Source organism: Mus musculus, chromosome 18 (assembly GCF_000001635.26).
Source record: "Mus musculus strain C57BL/6J chromosome 18, GRCm38.p6 C57BL/6J".
NCBI lineage: Eukaryota > Metazoa > Chordata > Mammalia > Rodentia > Muridae > Mus > Mus musculus.
The window spans coordinates 12,981,741-12,996,661 of NC_000084.6; the positions used below are offsets into that span (position 1 = coordinate 12,981,741).

General features: G+C 41.4%; 1 protein-coding gene across 4 annotated transcripts in view; it reads left to right on the forward strand.

Annotated features, from left to right (window-relative positions):
• The window catches only part of Impact (impact, RWD domain protein), a 38,261-nt gene extending 27,051 nt beyond the window's left edge, over positions 1-11,210 (forward strand). For 3 of the 4 annotated variants that reach the window (XM_011246850.3, NM_008378.3, NM_001357396.1), the window contains exons 5-11: positions 350-435; positions 2,499-2,624; positions 3,479-3,576; positions 4,584-4,657; positions 6,555-6,645; positions 8,005-8,139; positions 8,753-11,210. In XM_011246850.3, coding sequence (XP_011245152.1) covers positions 350-435; positions 2,499-2,624; positions 3,479-3,576; positions 4,584-4,657; positions 6,555-6,645; positions 8,005-8,139; positions 8,753-8,818 — 676 coding nt within the window. In that variant the 3' untranslated portion in view covers positions 8,819-11,210. Of the gene's footprint in view, positions 1-349; positions 436-2,498; positions 2,625-3,478; positions 3,577-4,583; positions 4,658-6,554; positions 6,803-8,004; positions 8,140-8,752 lie in introns of all 4 variants that reach the window. The other variant, XR_001782344.2, reaches the window with a different exon arrangement.
• Positions 11,211-14,921: the final 3,711 nt, after the last annotated feature.

A 14,921-nucleotide genomic window follows, 5' to 3' on the forward strand; every position in this document is an offset into this window, starting at 1 on the left:
GATTGCACACATCTGAAGCACCTATGGATAGAAACAAGTCATGTCTACACCTGTCTCAGTTGTAGTTCATATTTAGACATTTTCTTTCTCTTCTTTGGATGCAATTGTTCGCTAAAGTTTTAAGTAAGGTGTATTAATTTTTGAGCCATTTTGGAGTCTTTAATTAATGTTGGTATACAAAATATATATTAGTCACACATAAGTGTTGGTAAATTTTATCTCTTATTTGGAAAAGTCATGATTGTGTCTTATTATAAAATAGTGGCTTAGGATTTAAATGTAAGTAAACGTCTTGAATTTGTGTTGTTACATTTCTTAAATAATGACTTTTGCCCCTGATTTTGTTTAGCCACAACATGGGTGAATCTATTCTTTACCAGTGGGTGGAGAAAATAAGAGATGCTCTGATACAGAAATCTCAGATAACCGAGCCAGGTGAGAGTGAGTGGTACCTCTTTGTGCTCTTTTAATTGGGAGCACTTACATTTTCATGTAGATAATATCGTTGAAATGACACGTGAACACCTGTGATCTGGTTTGTGGTTTCTTTTTGTTCTTTCTTTTTTTCTTTTTTAGGTGGGTTGGTTGGTTGGTTGTTTCTGAGACATGGTTGCTCTGTATAGCCCTGCCCTAGAACTCACTCTGTAGATCAGGCTGGTCTTGAACTCAGAGATCTGCCTGCTTCTGCCTCTTGAGTGCTGGGCATGTGCCACCATGCCCAGCAAGATTTATAGATTCTATATCATAAAAGTAAGTTTCTCTTGAAAGTTCACTTACTCATGTAGCTATAGTGATTTCTTTCTCTAAGGTTTTTCTATAGATTATATTCTTAGAATTTAGAATTTTGTGTGGAAAGAATTGGGATCTAAAACATATTCTGCTTGAATGTTATTAAGGTATTATGAACTTTATAGAATTCCCCATGAATTGGATATATAAATTAGATATTAGTCTTAAACAAATCTAGTATTCATCAGAAAAGAACTCTTGATAAGTATTTTGGTTTATATTAGGATAACTTAAAAATAGACTTTTAAATTGAGATGTAATTCATACACCATAGTTACCCTGCTAAGTGAAGGAATAGACCTTTACTTAGAAGTTTAAAAATGACAGCGTTATCAGGCTCTTCCTGAGCTGCTGAGATAGGACAGTGCAGGGCCTTCCAGTCCCCTCACTTCCCTTGCTGGGCTTGCCACTCACCACAAGGCCTTTGAGAGAGAAAGAGCCCTGTTACCATTTAGCCTGGGGTTGTTTCTAAATTGCTTTTTATTGTCACCACTGGTCAAATTATTTTCAGTTTTATGGGAAAGAACTATAAAGGAGCCTGTAGGTTATAGCATTTTTAGATAAGGATTGTTTGCAGAGAAGTGACTGTTTTGGATATTGAGCGTTGATGGCGGTACCTGTGTGTCCAGATGACTTTTACCAGGTTTTCTATAGCAGCAAGTATTCTTACTGCTTTAGTTACAATCAAAGCAGCGGTGACATAAAGTCACTAAGATCTGCAGCATTTTCAAAGTGTTTTCTCTGACTTTTGGATCCATGTTGTAATTTTACAGCATGCAGAGCGTGCATGAGAAAGGCTCTAGAAATTCTCCAAAAACAAAGTTAATTTTGATAGCTTGTCTTGTAGAGTTGAGTAGCTGTAGAAATTGACAGTGGACCAGTAGAGTCATTCAGCTCTGAAGAAAAACTGGACTCGCTTCAGCCGGGATGCGCCACCTCCCTCCTAACTTCTGCTCGTTAGACTTTGAAGTTGTGTTGAAGATTACTTTAAAGCTTTGGCTTAGAAATTTTGTATGGATCTTTTTCTTTAAAATTGTTTTTGGACTAGGGATGTAGGTTAGTAGCAGGAGATGTACCTAGCATTACAAAGCATTGGGTTTGATCCCCAGAACCACCAATACAAACAATCTGTCCACACAAAGGATATATACATAATTTATATATGTATACACATACATGTATATGTACTATATATGTGTGTATACATACATATGAAAATCCTGTGCCCATCATGTTGTATTCTAATATTTTAAAGAAAAAAACAACCCAAAACCTTGTTGAAGAAATACCTAGGGCAAGAATTAGTGATCAGGGATAGAATGAGACTTTTCTTCTCCAGGGCATCTGATCCTCAACTCACAGGGATCCTATGTCCTTCTTTCATTCATTTCTTAGAAATCTTTTGTAAGAAAAATCATGATTCCTTCTGTTGAAGAATGGTGTGTAGAGATCAAGACCCAATTCTTTTGGGTTTTTTCTTTTTTCTTTTCTTTTTTTTTTTGTTTTTGTTTTTTTTGTTTTGTTTTTAGAGACAGAAAACTCATCTCACTGTATGGCCTAGAACTAGCTATGTGGACTAGGCTGGCCTGGGACTCAGCACAATCTGCCTGCCTCTTTCTGTCTCCCTAGTGCTAGGATTCCAGTGATTTTTGTAAGTGTAATTTCATACTTGCTTTGAGGATCAATCCTAAAGTCTCATTTTTACATAGACCCAGATGTCAAGAAGAAAACTGAAGAGGTTGAGGTTGAGTCCGAAGAAGACCCTATTCTAGAGCACCCGCCGGAAAATCCAGTTAAAACATTGGACCTCAAAATCAGTGAAGAAACTCAACCAGGTATTGTGTTCCTAACTAATTTCTCTTGAGGAGAAGAGGGTGCTGATGTTCTTGGGAGGCCTAGAGACTCAGTAAACACACACACACACACACACACACACACACACACACACACACACACACACACACAAGTTTGGAGGCGTTTGTTTGTTTTTTGGTTTTCGAAGCCAGGGTTTCTTTGTGTGGCCCTGGCTATCCTGGAACTCACTCGGTAGAGCAGCCTGCCCTCAAATTCAGAGAAATACCTGCCTCTGCCTCTCAGGTGCTCAGAGGAAAGGCTGCTGGGACTACAGGGGTACATGCACAGCTGCTGCCACCACAAACAGCTACCTAGTGATTTTAAACTTGTTGAAAAGGGAGAATAACAGACAGGATCATTGCACTTTTTATGGGCTAATGACTGGCTATAGTATTAATGTGTCTAATTCCATTATGTAAAGTGGGAATAATTTTATTGGAAGACATTATGTATTATAGCTACACAATATCAAATCCGATTTCCCACTCCAGAGGTTGGCCTATGTGGAGAAACAAGTAAGTTGTGGTATCGGCATCTGTCAGTCATTGGTTTGCGTAGCTCTTTTACTCCCTCAAAAAGTAGATACTGTGCCAACTTAAACTGCTCCGGAGTTCAGGGTTTGAGTTCTGACTGTAGCAGGTCACCTGCAATGGCAGGTGAAGATCATTCATTTTTCTCTTACATATAATACCTACATGAACATCTTACTAAAAGTTTAATTTTGGTAGGGAGTTATTTGTGCTGTTTGCTTAGATTTGCCATATAATTTTATTTATATCGCAGTTCTTTTCCTTTATTGCTAATTTTCTTTAAAAAAAATTCTTTGACTTTATAGAAACTGAAGAATTGCCTCCAGTTGCTCATGGCGTTCCTATTACTGACCGAAGGAGCACTTTTCAGGCTCATGTGGCCCCTGTCGTCTGTCCTGAGCAGGTGCGTGACCGTCTTCCCCACCTTGGACCCAGAGCACTAGTGCAGTCCTAGTAGGCACCTTCCCTCTCACGTTAAAGTTTCACGTCATTGATTGGTTTCCAGACTCCTAGATTCCTGTCAGCAGGAGAGAGTTTGTGGCAATCTGACCCTCTCTCTCTCCCTTCCACCTACTCTCCTCCTCATGCAGTCTTTGCTGATTTCCATTGTGTACAAGGGAGAATCCAAACTCCTTCCACACAGCCTTTATATTTGATTCCTAATTTACCGTTCATGCTGTACTTCCCATATCTTCTTAATACAGCAGTGTGTAGCATTTCCTCACTCAGTTTCCTGTTCCGTGTCGGGTTGACAGAGTACATACAGATACCAGTTAAAGCTGAGTCCCAAATAAACGTTCATGGGACATTCTTACATTTATTTAATTATTGTTGATTACATTTTTTTTTTTGTTTTGACTGGAAGGTTTTTATTGTTATTTAGTTATGTTAGTCATCCAAACCTCCTTCCCTGCATTGGCCCCGAGTGAGTGTCTTCTTCATGTCTCTTCCTTTACCTGTCTCGATGCAGAAAAACTGCCCCTTAACAAGAGCTGGCTCAGGCCTCATCTGTGAAGCCACAAGGCAGCCTAAAGGCAGCTGTGATTTTACAACATTTGGACTATGCCATTGCTGTACCCCTGTCCTAGAGTGTGTACATTCAGGAAATGTGAGAGCTAAGTTTCTGGAAATGCAGTTACCTGAAAAGTTCTCTATCTGGGGAACACATTTTCATATACTGTGCCTTAGACATAGAGACTAAACGTCTGTGGGTAACAGGTGCTCAGCAGTACCGCGTCTGTCCTGTTTATACTAAGGTTTGCCCTACTACGGCACTTCAGAGCTTAATAAATTCACTAAGTAACTGTTCTGCTATAAATTTATATCAAATTGCTTTAATTCTACCTTTCTAGCATTTACAGAGAAAATAAAAGGCATATTTGTTTATTTCTATTACTGCTGTTTTTGAAGGTGAAACTGGTTCTTGCCAAGCTGTACGAGAATAAGAAGATTGCCAGCGCCACCCACAACATCTATGCCTACAGGTGAGTGACTGCCAGGTTTTACAATAGGCAATTTACAAACAGTTGCTGGGAAGCTATGCAGGATTTTGAGATATAGCTGCTTTTTTATTACAACAGTAGACCTGTGAAGTATTTGAAAACTGCAGAGAGTCAAGTAGCCGGAGGAGCACTGCGTTCTCTACTAGATACGTCACAGTTCCACACTGGTTTATTTAGCTCTTTTTTCATTGTAGCTTTGCAAATTTTCACTGCATCTTTTGGATATGAATTAGATTACTTCTGCATAGTAGATTCAGTTGCTCCTTCTTTGTGTGTGCACATGCATGTGTGGGTGTGTGCACATTCACGAACGTGAGCTTTCCTGTGTGGTGCCCAGAGGTCAGGGTTGGATGTTGTCCTCTGTGGCTCTGTTATTTCTTGAGACAAGGTCACTTACTGACCCTGGGGCCACTGTTTAGGCAGCACTGACTAGTGTGCTCCATCTCCTGGCCTTTGCTGTCAGTGCTGCGTTATGGGCAATGCATCGACGTGCCCAGCTTCGTACATGGGTGCTGGGGACTCAGACTTAGTCCTTCTGCTCATGCAGAAACCACTTCCTCCTGGGCTGTGCCCTCAGCTCCTCCCGTTTTTACAAAAGGAGATACAGAGAGAATTAAAAGGAAGGAAAATGGTATAGAAGAAGCATCAAAAATATTAACTTGATCCATATTTCAGAATTTTTCAAAGGTTGTTTTTAAACCTTTTTGTATTGTGTCCAGCAATTCCTGCTCCTGTGAGTAGTGAGTTAAGAGTGCTGTGACAGCATGCCTTGGGAGTGGGAGTACAACTGTTTGCTTCATTTGCAAATGAAGACATAAAGAACATTTTAAAATACACAAAATAGTAAGATTTAGAAATGTAGTTTAGACCCAAAGTGAAACAGAATATAGATATAGGCACTTGGTATAAATTTAAAATTCAATGGAATGTTTATAAAATCTAGATTAGTCAAACATCAAATTCAAAAGACTCAGTTTGCATAAGGAAGTTTTCTCTATTAGTAGGTTCACATCTTAAAAAAGAAGTTATTTGTGTGTATGAGTGTGTGCCCTCCTGAACATTATCTGGATAGAGATTTAATGTAATCCTTTTTATTTTTTTATTCGTACATCCATTTATTTATTTTAGATAGGGTCTCATATAACCTGGGCTGGCCTCAAACTTGCTTTCTTGGACATTGCACTCATCGTCCCTCTACCCTCCACGTGTTAGGATCACAGTCACATACCACTATTTCCTGCCGCATATCCAAGTCTTGGTAGCTGGATTAAATGAGAGGAAGAGTGTGAGCCATTCACACGTGTCCCTCATCTCCCTCAGTACCCTTAGCCGTAGGCTCTTAGAAGACTATAGTGTGCTACCTCTCAGGTAGCACTTTCAGGTTTCTCCTGTATAGTGCCTGGCACAGTCTACACCCCCCCCCCCCACCCCCCACCCCCCCCCCCCCCCCCCGTTGACGACTGTCACTGTCTACTCTCTATTATCTCAGAACTTTCAGGCTAACAGAGGGGAATTGCACATGCAAATTCCTCTGGGTCCTAGGGTCCCTGTGCACAGGAATGCCTCAAGACAGAGTTCAAGAAGAATTTTTAAGACAAATATGCCAACTTTGGAAGTGATCATATTGATGACATTCAGTAATTGAGGACTAACATTTACTTATTTTGTTTTTCCAGATAGGGTTTCTCTGTAGCCCTGGCTGGCATGCTCTGTAGAGAAGCCTGGGCTTGAACTCAGAGATTCACCTGCCTCTGCTGCCCAAGCTCTGGGATTAAAAGCGTGTGCCACCACCACCCAGCAAGGACTAACATTCATTATGTAATATGTATGTTGTTATATTTTGATGTTTCAAAGTGTAACCCTTTCTATGTGTTTCCAGGATATTCTGTGAGGATAAACAGACCTTCTTGCAGGACTGTGAAGATGATGGAGAAACAGCTGCTGGGGGCCGCCTTCTTCACCTCATGGAGGTGAGTGTAGAGTTAAACTCTTGACGTTTGTACGTAACATACCTGAATATATCTCAACAAACCAGAGCACCACTTAGGAAGAAGTAAGAATTTGAATGATGTAAGACCCGGTCATGGACATTGGTTGAGGAGGTGTCGTCTTCGTCCCTGGCCCCAGGTAAGAGTACAAACAGTCCATCCCCAATGGTGTGCTTTCCGGGAAATAACACAGCGTGGTTGTATTGCTGTAACTATACAGCTCTGGAAAACTGCTTTTTGTTTTCCTGGCAGTGGCTTCCCTGTCTTTCTTCTTTCCATCTTCGTGAAACTCTCTGTCAGTTGGATGGTGAAATATGGGTTATACTCGTAATAATTCATTGTTAAGAATTAAATTGACTGTCTGAGCTGCTTTCTTAACTTCTTCTGGAGTTTATGTACCTTTAACAGCCTTCCATTTAATTTTCTTAAGCATTATTCTCTTCCTTTTTAGAAATAATTTTCCTTCTTTCAGAAAGTCACTTATTTTTATGTGTATGGGTGTTTGTGTGCACTATGTCTGTGTACCATGTGCACGCAGTGCCACAGAGGCCAGAGAGGACAGTGGCTTCCCTGGCCCTGGGGTTCCAGGTGGTTGAGCCTCTCTGTGGTTGCTGGGCCTCTCTCTACAAGGCTGTAAGTGCTCTAATGAATGAGCCATCTCTCCAGCTCCTGTGCTTAATTTTCAGTTTTTTCCTCAGATATAGTGGCTTCTAAATTTTGTCTGCATATATTAACTTGAGTTCCTTTATTCAACTGTTCCCAACCCTAAGTTTCTCTAGGCCCATTTTAGTTGGTTTATCTTGTTTGTTTTGTTTACCCTGCTGGGTCCGATCATTGATTGTCTATTAATTTTAAGAGCGGGCTGTTTTTTCCTTAGAAAGTTACTATGCTTTCTTCTCCTTCTGGGTGTAGAGTTTGCTTTCTAAGCAGGCCTTGTTCTCACAGGAACTTGTTTAGCATAGGCGACAAGCCTGAACTTGGCAGGCATACATTAGAGGTGGCGTGGACAGGTTACAGCAGCATTAGACAGGTCACAGCTGCTACTTGTGAAGCCCTCTTCTTTCTCCTCAGTTACTTGTTCAGAAGCAGGGTATTTTGTGTGGCTGGTTTTGTTTTCTTGCTTACTGGTAAAACACTGCTTAAACTTAGCTTTCTGGCAAGAGTCAGTAAGAGCGGAAGAACCCTCCCTTTGTCGTTTCCCCTTTTGACAGGTGGCTTTAAAGTTGAGAGTTTGAGGGCACTAGAACTCGGCATTGACTTAGCAAGTTCTCCTTGTCCTAATGCTTCAGCCTTCTTAAAACTGCCTCTTTGTATGTCTAATTATGCTTCTAAAAATAATAGATTTTGAATGTGAAGAATGTCATGGTGGTGGTGTCCCGCTGGTATGGAGGGATCCTGCTGGGACCTGACCGTTTCAAACACATCAACAACTGTGCCAGGAACATTCTGGTGGAGAAGAACTTCACGAACACTCCTGTGAGTCTTGATGCTGCAGTGACCGGGTGCACTCGCCGAGACTGCAGAGAGAAGGGCGAGCGAGAGGGCGGCAGTGGGAGGATGTGGTACTGAGGTGTGGACTAGGAAGCCATGGACATAGGCCTCAGTCACACAATGGGACAGTGTGAGTTTACAGGTCTGTAGGGTTTCTATTAGAAAAGCCAGCTGAGGCCCAGAGAGACATGAGCTGTCACACTGGGTATATGGTCTGGAGGCTCCGGCAGAGGCCTGGCCTTCCATCAGCACTGGACTATCTGTGTTTTCCTTGCACATCTGTAGATGTGGTTTTTATATTTTGAGGGTTTTTTGCTTATGCCTTACATATGTGCATAACTATTTATTTAGGCTTTATTGCATTACTTGGGAGAATGGGGAGAAATGAAATAGTAACTGAGATTTTTTTCAAGCATAAATATACTGGGTGAAATGTTTCTCTTGACTAGCCTTGACTGTCATGAAGTATTATAGTACACTATGTCCGAGTGGCACTGATATTGGAAAGCACACAGACTTCCCAGTGTAGACCATCTGTGGAACTGCTCTGGGGTCTTGTACATGGCTGTGGTGCTTCATTGAATGCTTTCTCTTCCAGGACGAGTCAACTAAGAATTTGGGGAAAAAGAAGGTGAAGAAAGACAAGAAGAAGAATGATCATTAAGACGTGAACCTGTGTGAGAGGTTAACTTCCCAGCCACTGTGGACACGTTCCCAGTGGTCATGAGTACATTAAGATAGCACACTGACAGCTCAAGTCAGCCAGTTCATCATGGTTCCACCAGCATTGTGTTTCCTCCTCTGGTTCCACCATTTGCCAGAACTAGAGAATCTAGAACATATTCACATGTGTTTCACATTTATTTGGAAGAACAGCTGTGAGCTTACTTACCATTTCATATAATACTAGGAAGTGACACATGCACAGTGTTTTCCTGAGCTAAATGTCAATTTCAGTATTGTCGCGTGCCTTTGTTAGGCAGGGAAGACGTGTCTCCAGAGGAATAGAAAGGCCACATGTCTTGCGATAGAAATTGCCATGCTGTTAAGTGAGCATTGCTTTTTCAGCTCCCAGTTGCTTTCAGAGTGGGGGCGCATGGAAGACGGAGGTCTTGGGGAGTCTTTCTCTTGTGATTTCACAAGTGAGTCACGCTTCCTTCCATAGTATTCATCATGGAGTGATAGTTTACGTGAAAACCCGAGTATTCATCTGTGATCATGTGCCAAAGTGATAGTTTACACATTTGCTAGTCCAAGTGTTACTCCTCAGTTGTTTCAAATTGGTGATTGTGGAATTTCAAAAAGTTACTATTTCTTAGTTGTTGCCTTTTGTTGTTTGATTCCTGTAGTGACACACAGTGACCATTCAGTCTCAGTAGTCCTTCCCAGTAGTCCTTCCGTCCCATCCCTTACGTGTGTTGAGGTAACATTCCGGTGTCTCTGAACGACCTGGAAGCACTTCCCTGTGCTCTTCCCTGTGCTCTGGTCAACTCACTTGCAGAACGAGATAGAGGCAGCAGGACACCAGAGGAGCAGGCTGCCCACTGCACCAGTTTGATATACATTTGCCATTTGAACTCTGGCCAGATTTTTTTTTTTTTTAGTTCTGTGATTTTTTTTTTTTTTTTTTTTTTGAGGAGAGATAGAGGGACAAATCTTTTGATTAGATTAAAAAAAAAACCTCTTTCCCTGCGGAAGTTTTTGTCTAATCTCCTTTTTTAAACACGTGTTTAATTTATTTTTTACATGCATATTACTTGTAAGAAATAAGACAAAAATTCCCTTTGTGTAGGTAAGCTGTACCTGTTATCTTTCAGAAATAATGCCAACAATGACTAAATTGATCAACGGATCGCAGACTAGTTTGATTCCCCTCCCGAGGAAGAGGCAGCCTTGGGAGAGTGCTGGAGCACACATAGACAGCGTCTGAGGTTGTGCAGGTTTTTTCTCTTAGTTTGTAAGCTTGAAAGATCCACATCCTCACTTGGTATTTTAAATAGGAATCCAGTAGCCAGCTTTACACTAGAGTGGGTTCTGAGACAGAAGTCTTATTTTCAACATTATTTAATGTTGTAAATTATCAAGAGTTATAGGATGACCTATATGTGTGTTTGGAACACTTACCTCTGTTTCCATGAAATGCTAAGTATATCCTATGTATTAATTGTTACAGAGCTTAGACAGTATTTGCTAAAGATAATGATATAATCTTGACATTTCAGACCTGTGAAAAGAGATTAAAACACTAAGAATTTTATGCTGCAGAAAAAAGGAGCATAAAATATTTTCCTAGCACACTGGATTAGAATTTCTTTCCTGGAGTTTTGTCTAAAATGTATTAGTGTTTACAGAAGAAAAGACAATTTTTTATATCTCTGATCTCATTTTCCTTCACTTAAAAATTACGTTTCCCCATTTTACAAGATTGCTAACCTCATTTTGTGGGTTGAGCTCCTTAACCTTCGCTGCAGGTGGGAGGGGAGACCCCAGTTCCTCACTTCTAACTCCTGAAATTGCGTATTTCACATGCCATTAGTGCAAAGTAATGATAGCATAGTTTTCTCTATTGAAGTAGAGAAAATCATATGTAGAGAATTTTCTAGTTCTCCCAATTATAACTTTGTAAAGCCAGGCGTCTGCTGTGGCCTTCTCTATATTTTATTAGTTGACATGTTCTCCACATGCCAGTATCTATGAGCAAATGGCATCCACGTAGACGGGCAGAGCAGAAGCTGCTAGTGAGGTGTCTGTCAGAGACAGGCTGTTGGAAGGAAGCACTGATACAGGACAGATAAAGCAGATACTGTTTACAGGGCAGGTGAGTGATACTGTAATCACTTCAGTGAATTGTAATCACATCCAGTCCACTAAAGAGATGACCATAAATGGTGTATACAGTTTTTATTTTTTATTATGCATGATTTTGTATATATGGCTATTTTTCTTTCCGTAAAAATGGTATTAAACCGTATATACTGTTTTGTATCCTACATATTTCATATAGAAGTATATTGTTAACATTTTCCCATATCAATAAATATTCTTCTATGGCTTAACTTCTTATGGCTACATTGCATTCTGTCTTCTGGGTACATTGTAACAAACCCATTCCTCCAGTATTTTTCAGCAAGGCTTTTTCAGGTTTTTAAGTTTTTGTTTGTTGTTTGTTTTGTTTTTTTGAGACAAGGTTTCTCTATGTACCCTGGGCTGTCCTGGAACTTGCTCTGTAAACCAGGTGGGCCTTGAACTTAGAGATCTTCCTGCCTCTACTAACTGAGTGCTGCGAGTAAGCCAGAGTTTTAACTCTTAGAAGCAAATGTAAAGTGTTGTTTCATTGCATAAAGGTTTTCATATGTCTCTCTGACTGTAAGGAAAACATAGGACTGGAATCCATCCAGGGTTTATATTTTCTTATAGTTCTTCACCTATCAGCCAGATTATTCTAGTAAAAATAAGCAGTGTGGTTGATAGCATTCCCAGGGTCCATAAAAGGTGTAGAGACAGGAGCCTGTGTACCCATAACTCAGTAAGGAAATGTATTCTAGACACAGTGCCCTTGTTAGATACTCGATTTCCAATTTCCCCTTGAATATGTAGCCACCTTTCCATCTTCCTAGCAGTGCCTGTTGGCAGAGTAAATTTTTTAATGTTTTGAGACCTGAGTCCTCCCCCACTACTCTCTGGACCCTGAGGACAGGGCCCAGGGCTGTGTATGCAGGCAAGTACTGCAACGTGGTATCACATCTCAGACGCTTCCTCCTCTGCACACCATCGTTTGGTGTCATGTCTAAACACTGCCCAACCTTCAAGGTCACACATAACTTTGTTTAAAAGGGTTTTTATTTGTGTATGTACCAGAAGTCATGTTTGAGACCTTGTCTCACTGAACCAGATCATCAGCTGGGCTTGCCTGCTGACCAGTGAGTGCCAGTTGCCATCCTGTGTCTGACCTCCTACTTCCACCACGGAAAGCACGTGTGCCCTGCCACACAGGCTTCTCCAATGGGTGCGGGGGACTCAAACTCATGTTGGGTCTTCATGCTTGTGTGGTTAGTACTTTACTGACCAAGCCATATCTCTAGCCCCTAAAAGTTTTCTTACATTCTTTTTCAAATTATAGTCCAATGATTTTCATTTGGACTTTCTTCCCATTCCCAGTTGGTTTAAATTATGAAATCAAAGCTCTTCCTTTCATGATGCAATTTTTGGGGTGAATTTTCACGAAGCGAACACTGTTATGTAGCCAGCCCTTGGATGGAACTGAAGTGACTTGTGGTTCCTGTGCTCTGGCCCCTCCTGTGGGTAATCACTTCCCTTATTTCTTATACAGGTGATGAGTTTTGTCTGGTTTGACCTAGATGTGCCTGGAATGGTGCAGAGTCTTGCTTTGACAATTTATTCCAGAGTTGGATTGGGAGACTCATCTAGGTGGTAATGTGTAGCAGTGTTACTTTTTGCACACTAGTGAATGTATGTACACATTTCTATACATTTTTATTTTACTTATTTTTGTACCTGTGTGTGTGTGTGTGTGTGTGTGTGTGTATGTGTATGTGTGTGTGTGTGTGTGTGTGTGTGTGTGTATGTGTGTGTGTGTGTATGTGTGTGTGTGTGTGTGTGTGTGTGTGTGTATGTGTGTGTGTGTGTGTGTGTGTGTGTGTGTGTGTGTGTATGTGTGTGTGTGTATGTGTGTGTGTGTGTGTGTGTGTGTGTGTGTGTGTGTGTGTACACGTTCAGAGGACAACTTTCAGGAGCTGTTACTTTTCTTTGACCATGTGAGCTCTGGGGATTAAATTCAGGTCATCAGGGTTAGCAGCTGGTGCCTTGGCCCACTAGCCGTTTCCCTAGCCTCGTCTGTAGGCGTTTCTCTTGGGCATATGCTAGCTCATAGCATATACACAAGCACATGTAGAGTGTGGACACGCGGTGCCCAGGCGTGTGCTGGCTCTGAGGTCAGTGCAGATTGGAGATGCTTGCAAGTTGCTCTCATTCTGTCCAATTTAAGCTATTAGTGAGGTGTCAACTCATTCCCTAGATCCTTAAAAATCCAAGACGGCTCTAGCATGCTGATTTAGGAAGTGAGCAGTTGTCTAAACAGTTAGAGTGGAATCTGCTCCTGCCAGTGGTACATGGGTTCTCTGTGGTGTAACTTCATTTTCATGGTGTGGGTAGCATCACTTGTCTTGGTTTGTATTTCCATACTGACAAATCAGGTTAAATACTTTGGGTAACCACATTTTGTCTTGAAGAGGTGGAGTCAGTCCTGAAATTAGTAATTAGAAGTGGAAGATGGGGCTTGTTACCAAGGTTCAATCAGATATGGAAAAATCAGTTTACAGCTTTGCATCTCTGGGGAGTTAATCTACAGATCTCCACATGCCACAATTGCCTCATTGGCAAGGGTATTAAATATGTGAAATTCCAAGTACCTAACTTGATTGTTGAGTTTCATGAATATTATTCTTCATCTAAATTGTTATGAAGATTAAATGAGCTGTTTAGTGATGCCTAGAATGTGAAAAGAATTTCTTTAAGTTTTACCTTGTATTTGGTGTAGGCTTATTTTTTGAGGATTCCCAGAGTACCTAGAGTCCTAATTAGACATTAAGTTACCATGTTCTTCTGCTCCCTGGGAAGGCATTCTGGCATAGTGAACAAGAAGTGGACCCTGGAGGGCTGTGCAGACTGGCCCCACCCCTCACTGGCTGTGGCCCCTGGAGAGCTGGTCCCACCTCTCACTCGCAACAGCACTCCAAAGAGCGGGTCACTCACCCAGGCAGGGCAGTGGAGCTGGTCTGAGGGCATGAGTATGGAAGAGCTGACCCTGCCACTTGCCTTCCATAGGTAGCATAGGCACTGAGGTGATGACACACAGACCCTAGCAGTCTGGAAAGCTGCCCACGGGGTCATGAGCTCTGGAGAGCTGTCCCTGCTCATCACCAGCTGTAGTTCTCAGGAGAGCCGGCTGGATACCTCCCCTGAGCAGCACAGTAGTGCTGGCCCTGGTGGCAGGGGTGTGGATGAGAGCTGGGCCCAACACTGTTCTGCTGTGAGCTAGCCTGGGTGGCTCAGGGACGGGCCAATAGCTCAGTCAGTCAAATGCTTGCCATGTAAAGCATGAACAAAGGTCAATTCTTAGCACCTGGGTTAAAAAAAAAGTTAAACCTGTCATGCCTGCACCCCCAGGGCTAAGGAGGCAGAGGCAGGAGGATTCCTGGGTTTGCAAGGTAACCAGTCTAGTCTACATGGGACCCCGAGGTTCAGTGAGAGAACCTGCCTCAAAAAATACAGTGAAGAGTGATTGAGAAAGACACTCTACGTCAACCTCTGGCCTCTGTATACATACATACATGTGCATTCACATGTGTGCACACACACACAAACATACATATACAACCCCAAACTCTAAAAATTCATCTTGAATAAATATCCAGTTCTATGATTTCATATATAACCAAACATGATCAGTTTTATAATCCAGTGATAATTAAAAAAAAAACTATTTAGAAGTCATTTTGATTGTTTTTGGAAACCAAAGACAAATATGTGTGTTTGAAATACAGTAAGCAGACACCAGTTTACAAAAGTGATGTTCTGTCCAAGGTCAGGTTATCTAATCCTTTTCATGTTTGCCAGTGAGATTGATAATACTGTGTTGTCTGGACATTAACAAACATAATCCAATCTGCAAAAATCATTGGGAAAAATGTAATAAATCAACTAATACTGTAGGTAGATCACAGTTTTGACATTTTTGAGGAAGCTGT